Source organism: Echinops telfairi, unplaced genomic scaffold, assembly GCF_000313985.2.
Source record: "Echinops telfairi isolate 266 unplaced genomic scaffold, ASM31398v2 ScPeMD7_1;HRSCAF=3_0, whole genome shotgun sequence".
Lineage (NCBI taxonomy): Eukaryota > Metazoa > Chordata > Mammalia > Afrosoricida > Tenrecidae > Echinops > Echinops telfairi.
The window spans coordinates 48,171,916-48,193,163 of NW_022103896.1; the positions used below are offsets into that span (position 1 = coordinate 48,171,916).

Genomic DNA, 21,248 nt, shown 5'->3' on the forward strand with positions numbered 1-21,248 from the left:
CACTAGGATTCAGAATCAACTCAGTAGCAGTGAGTGAGTGGGTGAAAGTAGTCTTTCTCTTTCAATTTTCTTTTGGGGAAGGTGGATATATTTATTAGAGAGATATAGATGTATAGAGATATAGAGATATGATATCATTCTATAGTTCAATCACATCCAGCAGAATTGGACAATTGCTGCCACAATCAGTTTCCAAACTTTCTTTTCCTACATGGACCCCTTGACACCATCTCCCCTTTGCCCACCCCCTCCAACACTAAACCCCCCGTCCCTCAAAACCATTATTCTACTTGGTGTTTCTATAGGTTCATCAGTCCTGGGTTTCATACATTTAAAATTTGAAAAAAATATATAACACTACTTCAAGAGGGTGCCCTTCAATGACATGACACCTCTGAGATACATCCTAATATGCAAGCAAAAACCAAACAGGACAATACAATCCAAAGATACAGACAATTTAGGAAACCAGATAAGGTCCGGCAAGCATCATAGGTGTCTTATCTCAGGCTCTCATCCACCTCTAAACCATACATTCACATACAGTGCTGCGTTATTAGCCATCTTAACTACGTCCAGCCCTGACCAGGAAATGGGGTTTATGTCCTGGACACCTTTCCACTCCATATACTTCTCTGGCTCCTCAGGACACACACATTAGCAGGATAAGGACTATTAAAAACAGCTCTCATTAATCCTAATGCCAGGAGTCCTGGTGGCAGGCACAATGGCTTGTGCTCAGCTGCTAATTGTAAGCCTAACTGTTCAAACCCACTCAGCGGCTCCACAGGAGAAAGACTCATCTCTCTGTTTCCATAAACATTGCAGCCAGGAACAATCTATGGTATAGTTCGACTCTGCCCCATCGGGTCACTAGGCGCAATTGATTCTATGCCAGCCAGCAGCCACAGTCCTAGCACAGACTCATCTACGAATCTCAAGGTGCCCTCTGAACTTTTTCTGAAGTTCAGGACCCTCCGTGTGAATTGGAGTCCTGTGGTCTGCAAAAGGTTCTCAAATTCCCAGCAGGAGGTTTGCAGATTAAGCTGCTCAGGGACTTTCTCTGCATTAATGAGCAAAACAATTTAACCAGAGCAAGTGACTTCTACCCATGTATTTTCTCACAGCTGCACTCTTGCGAATAACCCAGATGTCAAGAATCATGCAAAAAGTTATTTCATAAAGAAACACTAGGGAGCGGTCCAAGAGTTGTTTTGGGGTTTTCAGAAGCTTTATCAAGTGAAAAAAAACCAAAACTATCTTCATTTAAGACTTTATCACCAATCCTCATTCATAAATATGTTAGCTCAAAGAAATAATCTTTTATCTACTCAAAAGTCAAAGCGTGAAAATATCCTTAATAAGACTTACGAAAAGTAGTATCAATATTTCCTAAGTCTACAGAGAAGGGGCAAGTCAACCAGGGCTCAGTAGAGCAACCATGAAACAAACAATATTCCTCTGGTTCTCTGAGGTTTCCTCACCCCACCCCTCACCCCCACCATCATGACCCCAGTCCTGCCTTTCACTGAGACTAGGCTGGAGCATGCACACAGGTACAGGTAAGAGATAAGAACGCATGACACACGGACTCCAAGTACAGGAATGGGAATAGCAATACCAGGAGGGAAGGGAGAAAAGGGGAGGAAGGAGGAACTGATCGCAATGATGGGCACATAACCACACACCAGAGGGACACCAGAGGGACAAACAACAGAAACCATGGGGGATGGTTAGACAGTGGTTGGTGTAAAATCCCCTGTGGGGGAGGGAAAAAAGAGGACCTGACATCAAGGGCTCCATAGAAAGTCAATGTCTAGAAAAGAAGGATGGCAACACGTGTACAGACATGCCTGATACAATTGATGTATGGATTGTCATAAGAGCTGTGAGAGCTCCCAATAAAATGATACTTTAATGAAAAGAATGAGCCCCTCAGGTGGGAAAGCACTCAAAATCGGACTGAGGAAGACCCCTCCTCAAAGGGGAGCTGATCTTAATGAGGTCGTTGGGAAAGTTTTGACTTTCATGTGCGGAATGACTCAAACTAAGAAGAAACAGCTGAAAACATCCATTAATAACTGGAACACGTACTGTTGAATTACAAATTTAGAAAAATTGGAAGTTGTCAGAAAAGAAATAAAATGCATAGAGATTTATATCCTAGGAATATTGACTGCTTAGATGCATATTGAACTGGATCTATAAAAATCACACAGTTATAAAAAATCAAAGAGCACACTTGGATTAGTCATAAACACAAGGGACATATGTATAATTTATTAATAATATTAAAATAATGTATATTCTCATACTCAGATCTAATTTGTCACAACAGAGGTAAAAAATGCTTATAATAAATAGCCAAAGAGACGAGTTTCTTTTTGTTATTCTCCTATGTTTTACTGAGGGAAAAGTGAATCAAGTACAAATTTCAGAGAGTAGTCAGGGGAGAAACGAAAAAAGCAGAAAAATGAATATATACATATGTATAAACACACACACATATATATTTAATGGATGTGCTAGCTGCTTCAACTTCATATGGACAAATGGAGGTTGACTGCAATGCTTAGAAAATAAAAATATGCAGTGTTTCAGATAGATTGCAGATTGGCAATGAAAGATCGCACCCTCAAATTGAGTACACATGGGGAAAGATGAATTAGCTTTCTAATTTAATTGACTAGTGGTTTAGAACATGGGTTCTCCCACAGGGCAGGACCACATGTATCCTCCCCCTACCCCCCTGGTTCCCTTGGTTTCATTTGATGCATGAACATGTGTCTGGCCACACTACATGCCCTGACATTAGAGTCATGGGTTTGTTTGTTTTTTCTTTGAAGGTTTCAAATGTGTTGGTGCTTCTTAGCATCATTCTGGACTTTCAACCTTTCCAACACTCAACTGGGTCCTCTGGCTTATTAAAGTATTAGTTACCACCCTCAGAGGGACAGTGTGGCAATCAGAGCTCTTTCAGGCTGACTCCTTTGCCATCATCCCTGCCCATACTTACTTGAAGAGATTCCTGCTTTCCAGCAACAGACACCACATTAAATTTGAATTTCAGAAACAAAACAAACAATTCTTTGTATAAGTGTAGTTCAACACCTACATACGAAAAAAATAAAATGAAATCGTTTCTCTGAAAATGCCATTTAACGGAGTGTCCTTTGTCTTCTTTGCTGCAGCTGGCAACCCTATCCAAGTCCTTTTGGAGTTCTCCTGTCCAAACATGAAACTGGCTACTCTTCTAGGAGCGCTTCAAGGAGTTCTCTGTAAAGGACGCTGAAGGGGCTCACAGTTGTAGCCCTGTGAAATGAACCTTCACTGCTGCACGCGACGGCTATGAGCACAGGAGGTGTGACACAGACAGAGGCTGCCAGTCACCTAATGGCATTAGAGGCTACATGTGTATCAAAGGAACATCAACTGAGATTTTCAATCTATCTTTATAGTATCCTTTAACTTTTATTACAATTAGAATTTATTCATCAATTTTTCCATTTTTGAGATACCAACTCTCCTTGGATCCACTAAATTTGGGGTATCTAACCATTTACTGTCCTATCAAATGAGTAGATTAAATTCAAAGGTTCTCTCTTTCCCCTACATCTCTCTTTCCCTAATTAATCATTTCTCCGGCCGTGGGCACTGGCCTAATGACTTACCCGGAGATAGACAGTGACAGTGCTTAATCCCTATTTCCCAGTGGCATTTACATAAAATCCCCCTTTCTTGCCAGACTGTACGAATCCAAAGTTCCAAGTCATTTAAATACCAGGAATTATGTGGTAGGCAACTACCATTACCAATAGCTCTGAAAAGAATCACATTATAAGGTCCTGGATGGAATGGAGGAAAAACATAAAACATAAAGCAGAAAAGAGCCCCCGGGCTTACTGGTCCGACAGCGACTGAAGGTCCCCCAAGACTATGGCCCTGACGCTTCAGCTCTGAACTCACCTCCACACTAGAATAATCACCCACGAAGACCGAAAAGATAACATTTACCCAAGGACGAAGCTCAGAGGGTCAGAAAAGAAGAGAAGGGAGACTTGCTATTGTTCGGCACCCTGGAGTCACAGGCAGCCTACAGGCAGCAAAATGCAAAGTCCTTGGTTCCTGGCCGTCCTCACCACTGTTCCTGGCCCAGCCCATTGTTTCAGCCAATGTGTCCATCCCTCTCATTGAGGGGCTTCCTCGTTTTCAGTCTTTGCCCTTCCTCTTTTTGGCTGTCCCTCCACTTTACCCCCCAACACCCATGATGTTCTTCTTCAGAGACTAGTCTTTCCTGACAACATTACGAAAATATGTGACAAGTCTTAGCATCCTTGCCTCTCAGGAGCACTCTGGCATTCTTTTTCCAAGATGGATCGGGTTGTCCTTCTAGCAGTCCAGGGCACTTTCAATAGTCTTCGCCAGCCCCACGACTCACACGCATCGATTCTTCTTCAGTCTTTTTATTCAGTGTCCCGCTTTCACAGACAGAGGAGGCCATCGTAAACAACATGACTTGATTCAGGGGCACCTCAGCCCTCAAAGGAACATCCTTGCTTCTCAACACTCAAAAGAGTGTTGCAGCAGATTTACCTAATGCAGTGTGTCTTTTGATCTCTTGACCGCTGCTTCCATGAGCATCGATAGTAGATCTAAGCAAGAAAAAATCCTTGACAACTTCAGCTTTTCTCCATTGATCATGTCCATTCGTAATGTAAGTTATAATGTACATGAGTTGTTCAATGTAAAACTATGATCTGCTCTGTAAACCTACATCTACTTCACAGTAAATTTTTAAAAAAATAAATCAAATAAATATCAGAAAATACAACCAAATATCTATTAAAAATTACTAGAGACCTTCAATACAATAACCAGCTACATTAGACTTCCTATAGCAAGCTAAGCACTCTCTTACCTCAGGACTTTTGCATAGGATTTTCCTTTCCAGTAGTTCTTCCCCCATAAATTATATGACTCATTGCATCACTTGCTTTGGATCCTTGAACAAAACATACCCTGTCAGACCCGAGCATCCTGTATAAAAAGTATCGCAGTTGTTCTCTAACTCCAAAATCATAGAAATCTTGAAGTTAAGAAATGTGAAAATATTGATTGTAAATGGAGACAGACATTTAGGAGTTACCCACTTATGTGTGATAAATAAAATAAACGGGTGAGACAAGATGAGGTCATTCTGGGAAAGAAAAAGAAAAAATGGGACTGAGTACAGAATCTCACAGGATGCCTCTTTGGGGAAGAAAGATACAGAAGAGAAGTCAAATGAATTAATAGAGGCCATTGGAGCCCTAAGATATTAGTTCATAATCTACAGTTTCAGGAACAGAAGATAAGCAACAGAGCTCAAATCTGCGAGGGAGGATGAACCAAATGGCAAGCAAATGGACCAGGTGGGTAGGAAGTAGCCAGGGATCTTCAAAAGACGAGTTCTGGTAAAATGGTGGGGTCCTTGCTTGCAGTACCTTGAAATACGCAGGCGATGCAGGTGCATCCCCTGAGCTTAAGGAGGAGCTCTGGTGGCATAGTGGGTTACTTTTGAGATGCTGACCGCAAGGTCACCAGCTACTCCATGGGAGAAAGATGAGGCTGTCTACTCCTATAAAGATTTTCAGTTGTGAAAAAACAAAGGAGCAGTACTAGTCTGTCTGATAGAGTCATTATGGTTTGGGATGGACTCAAAGTAGTGAATTTTGGTTTGGGAAGTGTAAAGAGACTCACTACCTAGAGTAGTGGTTCTCAACCTTCCTAATGCCGCGATCCTTTAGTACAGTTCCTCATGTTGTGGTGACCCCACAACCATAAAATTATTTTCGTTGCTACTTCATAACTGTAATTTTGTTATTGTTATGACTCAGGTGACCCCTGTGAAAGGGTTGTTCGACCCCTAAAGGGGTTGTGACCCACAGGTTGAGAACCACTGACCTAGAGTATTTGTTGAAGAAATGACCAGAAGGCAAGGTAAACTGCTAAAGTATTCTGTAGATGAGTAAATAAAGGCCCCTTCCCAATCAAGATGGCATTGTGGCTGAGGTTATGGGATGAAAAATAGTAAAACATTTTTGATGGCATAAATTGTATAAAATTATTTCACTGTTCAAAATCAGAGTTTAATGAGCGATTTTCCTTCAACAAATATACATAGTTTAATCCTATAACTAATTTTCAATTCATTCCAAGGTCTTTCATTGTCACTTTGTTTTTATTTTTGTTTTAAATGCATTCTTGGTTAATGGTGCCTTTACAAAGTTACTGCGAGGCCCCTTCTCTGTTGGAGCGGTGCCCGAGCCGAGCCAGGTTTTCTCCAGGGTGAGGGCCTCTCAGCTGGGCTCCATTGATTTTGCTTCTCAGGTATGCAACAGGCCCCTTGGATGCATGAAGAACCATGTCCTGATGTGAACTCCTACAAGGTCCAGTTGGGAAGGTCATATGATAATAAACTGAATGGAAGGTCAGAATCTACTCTCTTTTCCACCTGAAGGACCACCAAACATATATGTAAAGAAATGTTTCTTAATGTTTCTTAACTTACATGTGAAGAAAAAAAATTTTAAGTGCAATTGCTTGGTTCTTGAACCCACAGCAACTTCATTGTCACCTTAGAAAGTGTTGCCTCTCCCTGTGGTGCTCCCACTAGAGTACACATCAAAATCAGCTGGGTTTGTTGGTCCCTTTCCTGGAACCCACCCCCCACCCCACCCCCACCCCCGGTTCTGAGTCAGTAGACGTGTGGTGTGGTCAGATGATTTGCATTTCTACCATGTATTTTTGTGCTATTGAGGCTACTCGACACAACAGTGATTCTAAGACCTACTGATCTATATGACCCCAAACCAAATCCATTGCCCTTGAATTGATTGATTCCAACTCATAGTAATAGTTCTTCGCTTCCTGGTTTACTGATGTCCCTCAGAAAAAGAAAAAAGGTGAGGCAAACTCTCCTTTCAGCCAAAAAAAGAAAACTTGACATTTTAAAAACTGTAACACAGTGATGTTAGGAGTAGCTTATGTTTCGAGCCATTTGTTCATTTTTAAGCCTAAGTAATACAAGTAGTTTGTAATCAGTTGGCAGTTCAAATCCACCCAGTGTCTGGTGAACTGCTTCTGTAAGATTACAGTCAGGCGGAAACATGTACATTCTTCTAGTTCTTTAACGCTTCCTCCCCCCACTATCATGACCCCAAATCTACCTTACAAATCCGGCTAGACCAGAGCATGTACACAGGTACAGAAAAGAACTCTCGAAGCATGGAATCTAGGACAGAAAAATCCCTCAGGAACAATAACAGGAGTAGCAATGCCACGAGGATAGGGGAAGAAAGTGGGAACCAATCACAATGATCAACATATGACCGCAGCCCCCCTCCCAAGGGGGACGAACAACAGAAACATGGGTGAAGGGAGACAGCAGTTGGTGTAAGATATGAAAATAATAATAATTTATAAATTATCAAGGGTTCGTGAGGGAGGGAATAGGGGGAAGGAAGGAAAAAATGAGGAGCTGATACCAAAGATTCAAGTAGAAAGAAAATGTTTTGAAAAGGATGATGGCAACAGATGTACAAATTTGCTTGGTACAATGGATATATAGATTGTTATAAGAACTGTAAGAGCCCCCCAATAAAATGATTTTTTTAAAAAGATTACAGTCAGACAAACAATAGAAAACCCTTCTTTGTGTAACATGTGGACTGTCCTTCAGTTGGGGGCTGGTGTGAGTCAGGCTAGCAACAACAACTAAATTTTAAATGAAAGAGATTTTTATCTTAGGCGTTAATATGAGGGGAAGTCAAAAAGTATTGCTTCAGAATTATAGAAACAGTGATGGAATAAAAATCTGAACATGGGAAGCTATTATTTTTTGACATACCCCACTTCTGGGACTATCCATTTAGGAAGGCAGTGTGTTCGGCTCTCTGACCTTCCCAAGAATTCTGTGCTCTTCCATTGGCACCATGTCCAAATGGTAGGCTTGGCATACGCGAGAGCCTCGAGGATGTTCATCTTAAAGACCCGTTGACTTTGGGGAACAAAAAGAAGCCTGGAGGATCAGACCTTGGGTGGTAGGTGGATAGGGAAAGGTTTCCCAAAGAGATCCCATAGGACAGCCCTCACTACCCTGTAAAATGAGAAGATGCATTGGCATAAAGGAAATAATTTTCTTGGAGCAAATTGCCTAGCCTTTTCCTCACCACTGCAGTTTTCTACTTTCTTGAAAGTTCTTCATAATAAGCCACTATAATCATCCTGTGTTCTTCAAACACATTCCATCAATATTATCCTTTTGGAACTCCAGGAGACAGTCGCCGTAACCTTCTAAGTTAGCCTCTGGGTCTTGAACTTAACTCATCTCTCAGATGCCCTTGGAAGCCACTATTTTTATTTCAAGGAACCCTACAAAATGAAGACCAGTGTATTACTGAAAGGACTTATCTTCCACCACCCACTGAGTCAATGTTTGCTGGGGGGGGTGGGGTGTGAAAACTGGTTCATGAACTAGAAACACAATAGAAAACATTTTGACTCCTCTTCATATTTTAGTGCCTAAGACAAATAAGAGCTCAACTGGAATCATTCAGATCTAACAGTATGGTCCAGCACTGAAAAGTAATTCTCCTGAGGTTAGAAATCATCCATAAAACAAATACTTTTCCCAAAGTCTCTTAATATTTACCTACAACCAGAAAGTGGTGACCGTTAACTGAGAGAGAGAAAATATCACACTCATTTGCCATGTAGCTCCCTCTTTTTTTCCTTTTTATTTTATTTTTAAGCCAAAGGGAGTGGGGGAGACAACGCGTGGAAAAACTAAACAATCTAAAGGTAGAAGGCATCATCACATGAAATTCATTTTCTTTCATTGCTTGATTTATTTACAGAGAGAAGATGCACCGCACAGTAGTGGAAGTGAAGTGTTCTCTGAGTGTACACAGAGCAGGTGGGGCAAATCAGGTGAGTCTCGGAATGAGCTCCTTACCTGCTTTACACATCAGTAATTCCAAAGAGGTCAGAGCCACGCTGACGGAAACATTTGTAAGAACAAATGAGTATCTGAAGGGGCATCACTTTCATATTTCTGCTGATCTTCCAACTCTAAGAAATAAAGATTAAAAATAAAATTAACCAAGTGGTGTTCCATATATATTTTTGCATAAATATCAGCTTTCTTAGAGATTTGTGCACATTGATGTCTAAGATACACAATTCTATTTGTGCTTAATGTGCTCTTTGTCCACAACACAAATAAACAGACTAGCTAAGAAAGGAAAAATCACAATTATCCAAAAGTCAGAGGATAAGGTTTTTGTATATCCAAACATATTATTAATTAGTCTAAAGTATTTGGAAAGAAAGGTTTAAAATATGGCACCGAGTTGGCAGTTTCTTACAAAGCTAAGCATAGGCTTACCATATCCTCCAGTATCACATGCCTAGCTATTGACCCAAATGGGTTGGAACTTATGTCCACACACAAAAAATGACCTTGCATATAAGCATGTATAATGGTGTAGGGGCAGGTAATTAAGTTCTTCTATGCTAGCAAAAAAGACTGTGTCACTAACCCAGAGATTACACAGGAGGAAGACCTGGTTTTGCAAATTCTATTGAGTAGTTCAATTTGGTTCTATAGGATTGCTATGAGTTATGATTGACTCAAAGGCAATAGAATTTTTTTTTCAGTTAATCAAAAATTGCCCAAAAGGAAAGGAACAAAAAATGAAAAGCAAAACGGGGGAAAACAAAAGAATCAAAAAAAAAAAAAAAAAAGAATCAAACCACAAAAAGACATAATGGATAGGTGAAGGCATATGCATAGTGGAAGAAGCCAGATTGGAAAAGCTACATTCAAAAAGTATACCATAAAGTCTTCTAACACCCAAATAAGAGTTAGCTTACCTGGTAATGGATGCCTGCCTTGAATACTGTGCTCTTTCAAGATCTATCTTATGGGATCAAAGTGAGAACAGTAACCAAAGAGATTTGATAGAACATGAGGGGAAATGATACAAGCATAAAAATGACCTATGATTCTGTAAGAATCACCTGGGAATTAAACTTTAAATTCTGATCCTTTATCTGGAGTAGAAATGCAAATTCTGAGCAGGGCATCAAAGTGGAATGATCCAGTAAATGCCCTGCTTTGACTTCAGCAATCAGCAAACATTTGCTGAGTCCCCAGTTACATTTTTCCCCCACCACATATTCAGCATCGGTATCCTATTTCATTGGGACAGAAGTCCATCACTTACTTTGGGGAATCTCTCCCCCAGATTCAACACCTATGTTGAGGGTGGGGCAACTGATCCTAGTCCTCAGCTCAAACTATTCACATCCTGCTGACCATTCTGATTAGTCCAGGGGTAAGCCCATGACTCAAATCATGTCAATAGAGCCAGTGAGCATCAGCTCCATGGCTTTTCCTGAACATGTTGAAAGAGGGGAATTCTCCTTCAGCTACAGAAAGTTACAACAAGGTGGCTTTTGCATGAGAGTGAGGCCAAGATACAGAAAAATAGAACCAACTACCATAAAACGAAGAACTCTTTTTTCCCCCCAAATACATATCTTTATTATAAATTTTACTTATATGAGAGTAAGTCAAGCAGTACAAACAATGTACTCTTGATGGTAAACTTAGAACCTGTATCTAGTCATGACTAAACATGCAGACATCACAGAGTCATTTTTGCACATAAATAATCATTTTATTATGTGTATCAGATAAATCATCCTTATTACTTAACTTGTATAGGAATTGGATTTCTTTAACTTAAAATCAGAGTCCTGACCAATTAGAAGCTCCTACACCTTGCACGACATTAGACAAAATATCAATACAGAGATGACAAACAATCCTTGCTTCCAAACTCTCTGTAACATCTAGTTAGAAGACAAACAAACAAGAAATAAAAGCAACTCGCGACCAAAGACTCAGTTTAATGTCAACTTATGTGAGTGCACAGAAGGGTGTCATCATTCTTAGCTTCATTTACCGCCTTAGCAGGAATTTACAGTCTAAGGAAAAGGTAACCTGGATTGATTAGCAGGATATGGCTGTTAGAGGGAAGGTGAAAGGACATTTCAGGAAGGGTGAACTATGAGGGCCGAAAACAGGAATATACTTATTGTGTTGTGGAAATAATGCTGTATAAATAAACAGAACATAAAATGTTAAATTATGCACATCAACAGTAAGTACGGTGTTTCTAGGAATAAAAATCTGTGTTTCCTCAATCATAGTCACACTCGGTATGGCATTTACACTCGCTTCTGTATGCAATAACAATGCTTAGCTAACTGGATTAGAATGGCTAAGTCTTGAAATTGTTCTTCGAGAACAGGGCAATATCAAAAGATCACATCCAGAGATCTTTTTTCTCTCCATATAATAGACAGCCCTCTCATCTAATCAGCTCTTCCTGCCTGCTCCTGGCCATATCTCAGCTACCATAAGGACTGCGAGACGTACACCAGGCCACATGCTGTCTCTTCTGCTCCCGTTTCAAAAACTAGAACCCATAGGAGCGGGGTGGCACTGTAAAGTAAGAGAAAGAGGTTAAAGGGGAAAAGGCAAGCTTAAAACAAAGAAGCAACTGAGGTCAGACAGTAACATGATTGACTCTTGCCAATTTCTCCATAAGGTGAAAAGTTTGTAATGCAAACTATTAAAGGCATTTTCTATTTCCATTGTGGTTTCAGTCAGTTCCCCAGTGCCCGGAAGACATTGCCTGGGCAGAGTTTGAGTTGGCTCTTGTTGCCAATAGGAATGTAAAGTGACCTCCTCCCTAGGGGACGGACAACCGAGGAGTGGGTGAAGGGAGACGTCGTCGGGACAGGGCAAGATATGACAAAAGAACAATTTAAAAATTATCAAGGGCTCATGGGAGGGGAATGAGGATCTACTGCTGGGGGCTTAAGTGGAGAGGAAATGTTTTGAGAATGATGAGGGCAATGAATGTACAAATGCACTTTACACAACTGATGTATGTGTGGATTGTGATAAGAGTTGTATGAGCCCCTAATAAAATAATTTTTAAAAAAAATAGAAATGTAAAGTGTCTGCGTCCTGCCCTCCCCTTCTTAGTGGGGGTTATTGTTTAGTTAGCTAAAGTAAAGGAAATATTTTGGTTAGCTGTGGAAGACCCTACTTTACCAAAGGGCATTATCAGTTTTATATGGAATATCAAGGTTGGCTGGTAATGATTCTCTACATTATTTATTTCTACTCCTGATATAATCTTTCTTGGTGCATTGAAGATTTTCCTAAAAGTTCTACTGGGGGGAAAAATTGACCTCTGACTTTTCCATAGAGAGTCATTAAGTTTAGTCATGTTTTAGAGAGGGTAAAAATACCCTAACACCTTACTTATGAATGCATACTTAAAGTTTTCTTTCTAGTTGTGCCCTTTCCACCGTCTCTGCTGATGTGACATGCAGGTCATTTGAAATGATGAGCACATAACAGACGAGCAACCCCTCTGACGGAGGATCTGCCACGGAAACCTCACCACAAACCAAACCCACACTTCTGTCAAAAGATAGTCGCTGCTTGGGCCCTTGTTTGCAGTAAGAAAAGGAAACACTGGAAGAAATAACTTTTATTTCCAAGTCAGGAGAAAAGAAAAAGTTTGTGATTATACAGACTCCGACTTGTAAAATATCTCATTTTAGAAAAAGCTCTAAAAAGTAAAAGGCCATACAAGTCTACCTTTTCATTACTTAAAATGAAGTGCCTTGTGTGTTAAAGTAAACAAAACAAAACAAAAACTCACTGCCATTGAGTCACTGCCAACTCATGGGACTCTATACGACAGAATAAAACTGCCCCTGTGAGTTTTCAAGACTGCAATTCTCTACAAGAGCAGAAAGCCCCGTCTTTGTTCCGTCGGAGCAGCTGGTGGGTTTGACCTACTGGCCTTGCAGTTAGTAGCACCAGTGTAAGCTGCGCCACTGCCCCTCTACATAAGTAGAGGACTACATCCTCTCCCTATTTTAGAGTAGTGTCCACTTTAAATTTAAATATACATGTTTGCTAATTTTCACATCTGCTGAATGGGAAAACTAAAGAGACAGTTTATAAAAAAATCAGTCAGTAAATGCCTCTGGAATACTCATTGCCTTATTTTAAATCTCGAGGAAGCAGAAGTTATCGAATATGTTTTCATAGCACAGGGCACAAAGTAAAATCTTTAGAACAAGGTTTCAATATTGCATGAAGTACAATGGATAGAAAAAAGAATAAGATGGATTCCTGTTTGCTCAGGAAAAGATCTTGTGGGACCCAGACTGAAGCTCTCACCCAAAGATGTCCATGTCCTCACCCCAGAACCTTTGGTTAGGTGAACATGACAAAATATTTCACCAATTTAGTAAATTTATTTCTCTTGTGATAGGAGACTCTCCTGGATTATTCAAGAGGACCAAATATAATCATAAGGGTTATTAAAAGTGTATGCTCCATGGCCTCCACTCAAGTACTCCCTCAATGCAAGAATACTTTCTTCTATTAAATTGGCATTCTGTGATGCTCACCTTCCTGACACAACCGCTGAAGACAAAATGGGTGAATAAGCAAATGTGGTGAAGAAAGCGATGGTGCCCGGCTATCAAAAGATATAGTGTCTGGGGTCTAAAAAGCTTGAAGGTAAACAAGTGGAAATCTAGCTCAGAAGCAACAAAACCCACATGGAAGAACATATCAGCCTGTGTGATCACGAGGTGTCGAAGGGATCACTGAAGACAAATGGGTGCATAAGCAAATGTGCAGAAGAAAGCTGATGGTGCCCGGCTATCAAAAAGTATAGCGTCTGGGGTCTTAAAGGCTTGAAGGTAATCAAGCGGCCATCAAGCTCAGAAGCAACAAAGCCCACATGGAAGAAGCACACCAGCCTATGCAATCACGAGGTGTCGAAGGGATCAGGTATAAGACATCATCAGAACAAAAAATCTTACCATAGTGAATGATGGGGGGAGTGTGGAGTGGAGACCCAAAGCCCATTAGTAGGCCACTGGAGATCCCCTTGCAGAGGGGTCTCGGGGAGGAAACAAGCCAGTCAATGTGCAATGTAGCAACAATGAAAAATACAACTTTCCTCTAGTTCCTAAATGTTTCCTCCCCGCTCCCACTATCATGACCCGAATTCTACCTTGCAAGTCTGGCTAGACCAGAGGATGTACACTGGTACAGATAGGAACTGAAAACACAGGGAATCCAGGGCGGATGAGCCCTACAGGACCAGTGTTGTGACTGGCGATACTGGGAGTATAGAGGGAGAGTGGGTTGGAAAGAGGGAACCTATCATAAGGAACTACATGTGACCCCCTCCCTGGGGGACGGACAACAGAAAAGTGGGTGAAGGGAGACATCGAACAGGGAAAGATATGACAAAATAATCATTTATAAATTATCAAGGGCTCATGAGGGAGGGGGGAGCAGGGAGGGAGGGGGAAAATGAGGACCTAATGCCAGGGGCTTAAGTGGAGAGCAAATGTTTTTAGAATGATGAGGGCAATGAATGTACAAATGCGCTTTACACAATTGATGTATGTATGCATTGTGATGAGTTGTATGAGCCCCTAATAAAATGATTAAAAAAAAAAAAGACCTCATCAAAGTTTGCAGGAACAAAGATGTCCCTTTGAGGACAAAAGGGTGCCTGAACCAAGCCGTGGTCTTTTCTGTTGCCTCATATGCATGTGAAAGTTGAACAATGAATAAGGAAGACCAGGAAAAAAATGACGAAATTGAATATTGAAAGTACAAACAAAACCGGTCTTGAAGAACAAACAAATCTGTCTAGAAAGAAGTCCAGCCAGAATGTTCCTTAGAAGCAAGAATGGCAGGACTTTATCTCAGGTACTTTGAACAGGAGGATGATCCAGAGAGATGTCCTTGGGAAAGGACCTCATGCTTGGCAAAATGGAGAGTCAGCCCAAAAGAGAGCGAGTCTCAGTGAGATGGACTGTCAGGGTCTGCGAAGATGGGCTCAAGCGTAACAAGGGGGAGGGTGGCACAGGACTGGGCAGCGTTTCCTTCTGTTGTAGGCAGGGCTGCTGTGAGTGGGAGCCAGCAACACATCACCTAACATGGACATCGCAAAGGTAAGAGAACAAAGGAGGGATCTAACACCCAAATCCAAACCCACTGTGGTGACATCTAGCCAAATCATCACAACCCTATGGACTGTACCCATCAGGTTTCGATGCTGTGAATCTTTACAGGAGCAGACTGCAGAGTGGCTGGTGGGTTCAAATCACTGACCTTTCGGTTAACAGACAAGCGCTTTAACCGCTGTGCCCCCAAAGCTGGCAGAGAAACCCTAGGAATAATATTTTTTAAGAGGACTTCATCTACCAATCCAGACTCTGAAGGTGGGAGAAGTAAGCATGAATCAAAAACTGTGGGTGGGACTAGAAGATTCAAAGGGCTGGAAAACAGATGTCCCCTAGAACCTGAAGGAAGGAAGGCATCCCTACAGACACCCTAATTCCAGCCCAGTAAGACCCAGTTGGATTTCTAACCAACAGAGCTGTGGGATAATAAACCTGTGTTGTTTAAACTGATAAACTGTGGCAATACAGATGAATGCAGGCTCATTTTCCAAATTAGCAGAGCCATGAAGAAGTGTGACTATTACCGCCTCTCCTCTTTTTGACCTAGCAGAGATGCAATCTTTCCTTCTCCCGTGAGGAGGCTACTTCAACAAGAAGGCCTGAGGTAATGTCCCTGCTTGCTCGCAATATGTGCAAGCAGTCTGCTCAAATGGAAAATGAACAGTTGGCGGTAATAGTCCTGCTTCTTCAGGACTTCCACTGCTACCCCTTGCACTAGTACTAGGCAACTACTCATTGTTCTCTTAAAACCTCAGCTAACCTAACACACTACAGCCAAATGGCCGTTTCTAAAACACACCTTTGTTTTTATCATTGACTTGCCCCCGCAATTTAGTAGAGCTCTATTTCCAAACAAGATTCAGTACAAACTTCTTTTTTTTTTAAATCATTTATTGGGGGCTCGTACAACTCTTAACCCATACATACATCCATTGTGTCGACCACTTTTGTACATTTGTTTTCCTCATCATTATCGAAACATTTGCTTTCTACCTGAGCCATTGGTATCAGCTCCTCAATTTTCCCCTTTCTCCCCGCTGCCCCCTCCCCCATGAACTCTTGATAATTTATAAATTATTATTATTTTGTCATATCTTATACCATCGAACATCGCCCTTTACCCACTTCTCCGCTGTCCATCCCCGAGGGAGGAGGTTACGTGTACATCCTTGTAATCCGTTCCCCCTTTCTACCCCACCTTCCCTCCACCCTCCTGGCATCACCAGTTTCACCACTGGTCCTGAGGGGTTCATCTGTCCTGGATTCCCTGTGTTTCCACTTCCTATCTGTACCAGTGAAGTACAAACTTCTTGATTTACCATTTGAAAGCCATAGAGTTTGATCTCAATTTTAAGAGAATTTCTCCTCCCACTGCTATCCACAAAGCAAGTGAATTGATTCACTGCCCTATACACATGCCAGTTCTCCATACCACTCTCTTCTGAAATGTCTTCTCTGCTCTATTCTTGTATGGATCTTAGCTGTTTGTCCTGTACATGGTCCGCCATGTTTCTGGGCCTTCCCAAATCAGACATCCTAATCTCATGTTGCACTTTGAAGCCCTAAGGCAACTATTGGCTCCTCATTTAAGGAGCCTGGTGGAATAATGGGCTACACACTGGGCTGATAACCAAAAGTCCAGCAGTTCAAAACCACGAGCTGCTCTAGGGGGTTGGAAATGAGGCTTTCTGCTCCCATGAAGATTTACAGTGTTGGAAACCTATAGAAAGTAACTCTAGCCTGTCCTATAGGGTCACTATGAGCTACAGTGCACTCTGACTTGATGGCAGTAGGTTCTTGGGTTTGGGTGGCATATTAAAGATCCCTAGTGGCACACGGGGTTATACGTTGGATTTCAACCACAAAGTTGACAGTTCAAACCCACCAGTCACTCTGCTGGAGAAAGATAAGCTGTCTGTTCTAATAAAGACATACATTGTCAGGAACCCTTAGTAGCAGTGCTACTTTGTCCTAAAGGATTTGTTAAAGTCCTCGACTGCTGAGTGAAAGGTGAGTGGTTTGAAAGCAACTTGTCATCAAGTTAATTCTGATTCATGGTTACCCTTTAGGACAGACTGCTCCATAATGTTTCCAAAATTGTAATATGTGTGGAAATAGACTGCCACATCTTTCTCCAGCGCAGTGACTGGTGAGTTTGTGCCACCGACCTGTCCATTGGCAGCTGAATACGTAGTCACTGTGCCTTCTGGGCTCCTTCCAGCTGCACAGGAAACTCATCTGACAGTCTGCTTTGGGAAAGATTACAGTCTTGGAAATTCCATGGCCAGTTCTACTCAGTCCTAGAGTGTGGCTGTGTGAGTCTGGGTAGACTAGAGAAACAAATTCATAGACGCTCATATGTGTATAAGAAAGAGCTTTATATACAAGAGCAATTAAAGATTGAGAAAACATCTCAGCCCAGTCCAGATCAAATCCATAAATCTGATATTAGCCCATATGTCCAATACCAATCTATAAAGTCCTCTTCAGACTTATGAAACACATGCAACGATGCTGAATGCAGTAAGATCACAGGCCAGTGGGTGGGACGTCTTGTGGATCTAGTGGCAGTTTAAGCATCTCAGCACTGGCAGGGCTCTCAGTGTGGTTTCTCCAGCTCAGGGCACTGCGATAGTTTCATGTGTCTTGTCAGTAGAGCATCTCCCAGGGAGTGAGCAGAGAGAGAGAAGTGTCTCCCACCTCCAAAGAGGAAATACAGGAGTTTCCAGAATTCTCAGGAGAAGGCCATGCCCACACAGAGGCCTCATTGGTTATGACCCTATTGACAGACTAGACTCCACCTCTTCACTCTTAATCCTTTCAAATCCCAAACTGACACCAGATTATGTAACTACCACAGTGGCTATGAGTTGGAATAGACTAGATGGCACATAATGACAACAGGACCCATTTAACATTTATCTCGTGTTCGTATTTTCTTTTACTCTTTAAATGTTAAACTCTTAGACTTTAAACCATTGGAGTTCAGCCTGATACTTATTTGCATAAGTGCCCAGTTTCCTGCTTAAGGCAGAACTTCACCTATTTATGGAATGACTAAAAGTAAGTTTAAAGATTGAAGGTACTTGTTCAAAAAACAACTCCTCCATGCCAGCAGCCAGCAGTGCAGGCAACGGAGGCAATAACTGCCCCATTTAGGAAGGATGAGCACATACTGTGATTTGTTCAGGGCCAGGCCAGTTTCCTGTCGTTTTCCCACCTAGTCATAATGCCCTCTTTCACTGTGCAGAGTATCTTGAGTTGGGTAATGCATTCTATGGTCATATGGTAAGTTCAGAAACCAACAAAGAAATCCCACTGTTGTTCTGGTCAGCCAGCTAAATAAGTGGCATTTTCTTCCCCAACTACGGGCCCTGCTCCCCAGCACCAGGCCTGCACAATCAGCACTCTGAATTTCATGTGAGAGTTCTGACCATGTTGGTGATGCACAAATTTAGATCAATGAACCGAAGTCGAGTATAATTCGAGATTCTTTAGAAGAAGACAAATCATAATTGATACTGGATACCTCTGAGGCGCTACCCTAAAGTTTGAGAACAAAAGGGAGAGGGTTCTTTTGAGGGAAAAGCAGATTCAGTGAGTTCCCCCAGTAGCAAACTTAATCAAGACAACGATCTGTGTGTTCACTTTTCTGTCATTGCTACTGCTATATTCTGAATAAAATAAGAAACACTACACACCATTTCCATTCTGTTATATTCTAAATAAAATAAGGAACAGTACACACCACTTAAATTCTTCTGAACAATAAATACATTTTACATTCATAGACTGGAATTAGATATGCAATGTCTTCCAATCCTCTTAGTGCCTCATATACATTAAATTGACTAACCACCACATAAGTGCTTTCCAACCAACATTCATTTTCACAGTTGACTGGTTGAAATGATCAGTTTCATAAATGAATGCCAGCGGTATCTAAACAGTAATAATGTTTTACTGCAAAGCGAGATTTTTCTCTGTAAGTAATGAGTAACATTATTAACATGTAGTCCTATATTATGTTTCATTACTGGCAGCTTGTCATAAAAAAGGAATTAAAGTTACAAATTTTCATAAAGTAGATCAGGGTTTTCAGTCATTTGTAGTGAGAACTACTCAGTCTAATCTCTTTTTGAGGGTAGTTTTAATTACATTACATCATTCAATCCAGGGTTGAGAGTTCATGTTCCAAAATGTTCCCTCCCTAAACTCCTCAACTTTAAAGGAATCTGGGGAAACGTTAAGTTCAACTAACATAACTATGAGAAATGAAAACTACCAAGTGCAGATCTTCGACAGAGGATCCCTCGAGGGCTTGGAAAGGGTTTTATGCGACAATCTAGGTTATCTCTAAACCACTAGTTCAAATGTGATCTAAACTAATTGTGACTAACCAGGATTAATTTTGTTGTTATTTCAAAGGCTTATATCACTAGTAGTTACTACTAAAATACCCAGTGAATTGAAATTATCTATAATTCTGTAAGTGGCAAGGAATAATTGAACTCAGAACTGGAACGGGCAGTGGTGCTTACATCTGGGAAAAGACAAAAAGCACCTGAGCCGATGATGGCAAAGGTTAATATTTGAGAGATGAGTAAAAGTTTTCATTGACCATTTTCCAATCTTCATCTCGCTATTTCATAAAATAAGTATGACATAATTTCACAACCATTTGGAGTAGAAGGAAATACAATTGGATATTTGGTTGTTTCTAATTGTCTTACGTTTGGAATAAAGACCCATTTATCATCAAGTGTATCTCCTGCAACAGATGGCGAAGCACATGGGAAAGGGAACATTCTGGAAACAAAACAAGGGTAACCACAATTGACATTTTCAAGTGGGTTCTCCGTTCACAATAGAATATGCACTTTACCGGTCAGCATTCTCCAAATTTAGTTCCTAAACTGATACTTAAAATAATTGAGGCATTTTTTGTGAAACAGGAGGGAGGCTTCTTAGGAAACTAGTTTCTCTTTGTATAATCTCTTCTCTGCAGTAACTGATAAAGGAGCATAGAATGCCAAATAAATATAAAAGTAACTACTTGCCAATGTGGTTAATCTGATTACCATTCCATGGATTTTGAACATTCAATTCTGTTTTTGGAGTTCCCAGGCAGTATAAATGATTAACATACTCAGCTGTGAACCAAAAGATTGGGAGGTGGCATCCATCCAGAGGCACCTGACAATCTACTTATGGAAAAAACAGACATACTTGGGGTCACTATGATTTGTAGTTAGTTCAAAGACAACTGATCTAAAATTCTGTCTTCATTCATGGAAATAATATCTTTCAAATGCTAACCTGGTTATATACATGCAAATATAAATTTCCTTTACTCAAATTTTGACAATTTAAATATACTCTCCTAAGTTTAAATGGTTGATCAATCCATACTAGATGCTTATTCTAATTCCATTGTTACTTTTTCTTCACTGTAATATATTTCCTAAGCATTCACTAGTATCACTTCTTTCATTATTTTGATCAGGTTAAGCTGTTTCAAAGCAAAACACTTTTTCTGTTCAAATTACATCTCCTCACAATTTTCCAACATTTTCATTGCTTTTGTGTATCAAATTTATTGTAGCATATAATTCTGGATTTTCAGTTCTTTCTCATAGGGCTTTGAAGATAGGATACTACTGCTTTATGGCATCAACTACTGCTATGTGAAATCTACATTCTGTTTATTCTTTTAGAGGTCATGTATCTTCTCCTAATACAGAACCTTTCCTGCTAGGGGCCCTCGCATTGGTTCTGACTCACAGTGATGATGTGTGCACCAGAGGAAACAGCATCTGCCCATGCACATCCGCCTAAGTGTGCATACGCTTGAGCCCATTCTTGCAGCCATGGCGTCAATTCAGCACGTCAAAGGCCATCCTCTTTGCACTGTCCCTCTACTTCACCCCCATGAGGTCCTTCTCCAGGAGCAAATCTCTCCCGACAACATGCAAGAGATACGTGTGATGAAGTCTTGCCATCCTGGCCTCTACGGAGCGTTCTGACTGTACTTCCTCCAAGATGTATTTGTTTGTTCTTTTGGAAGTCCATGGTATCTTCCAAATTCTTCGCCAGCAACATAATTCAAAAGCATC

At 40.9% G+C, this 21,248-nt stretch overlaps 1 protein-coding gene across 1 annotated transcript in view; it reads right to left on the minus strand.

Annotated features, from left to right (window-relative positions):
• Positions 1-21,248, minus strand: part of LRRC69 (leucine rich repeat containing 69) — a 155,092-nt gene that overhangs the window by 33,254 nt on the left and 100,590 nt on the right. The window contains exon 8 of the mRNA XM_004697719.2: positions 8,996-9,111. Coding sequence (XP_004697776.1) covers positions 9,001-9,111 — 111 coding nt within the window. The 3' untranslated portion in view covers positions 8,996-9,000. The remainder of the gene's footprint in view (positions 1-8,995; positions 9,112-21,248) is intronic.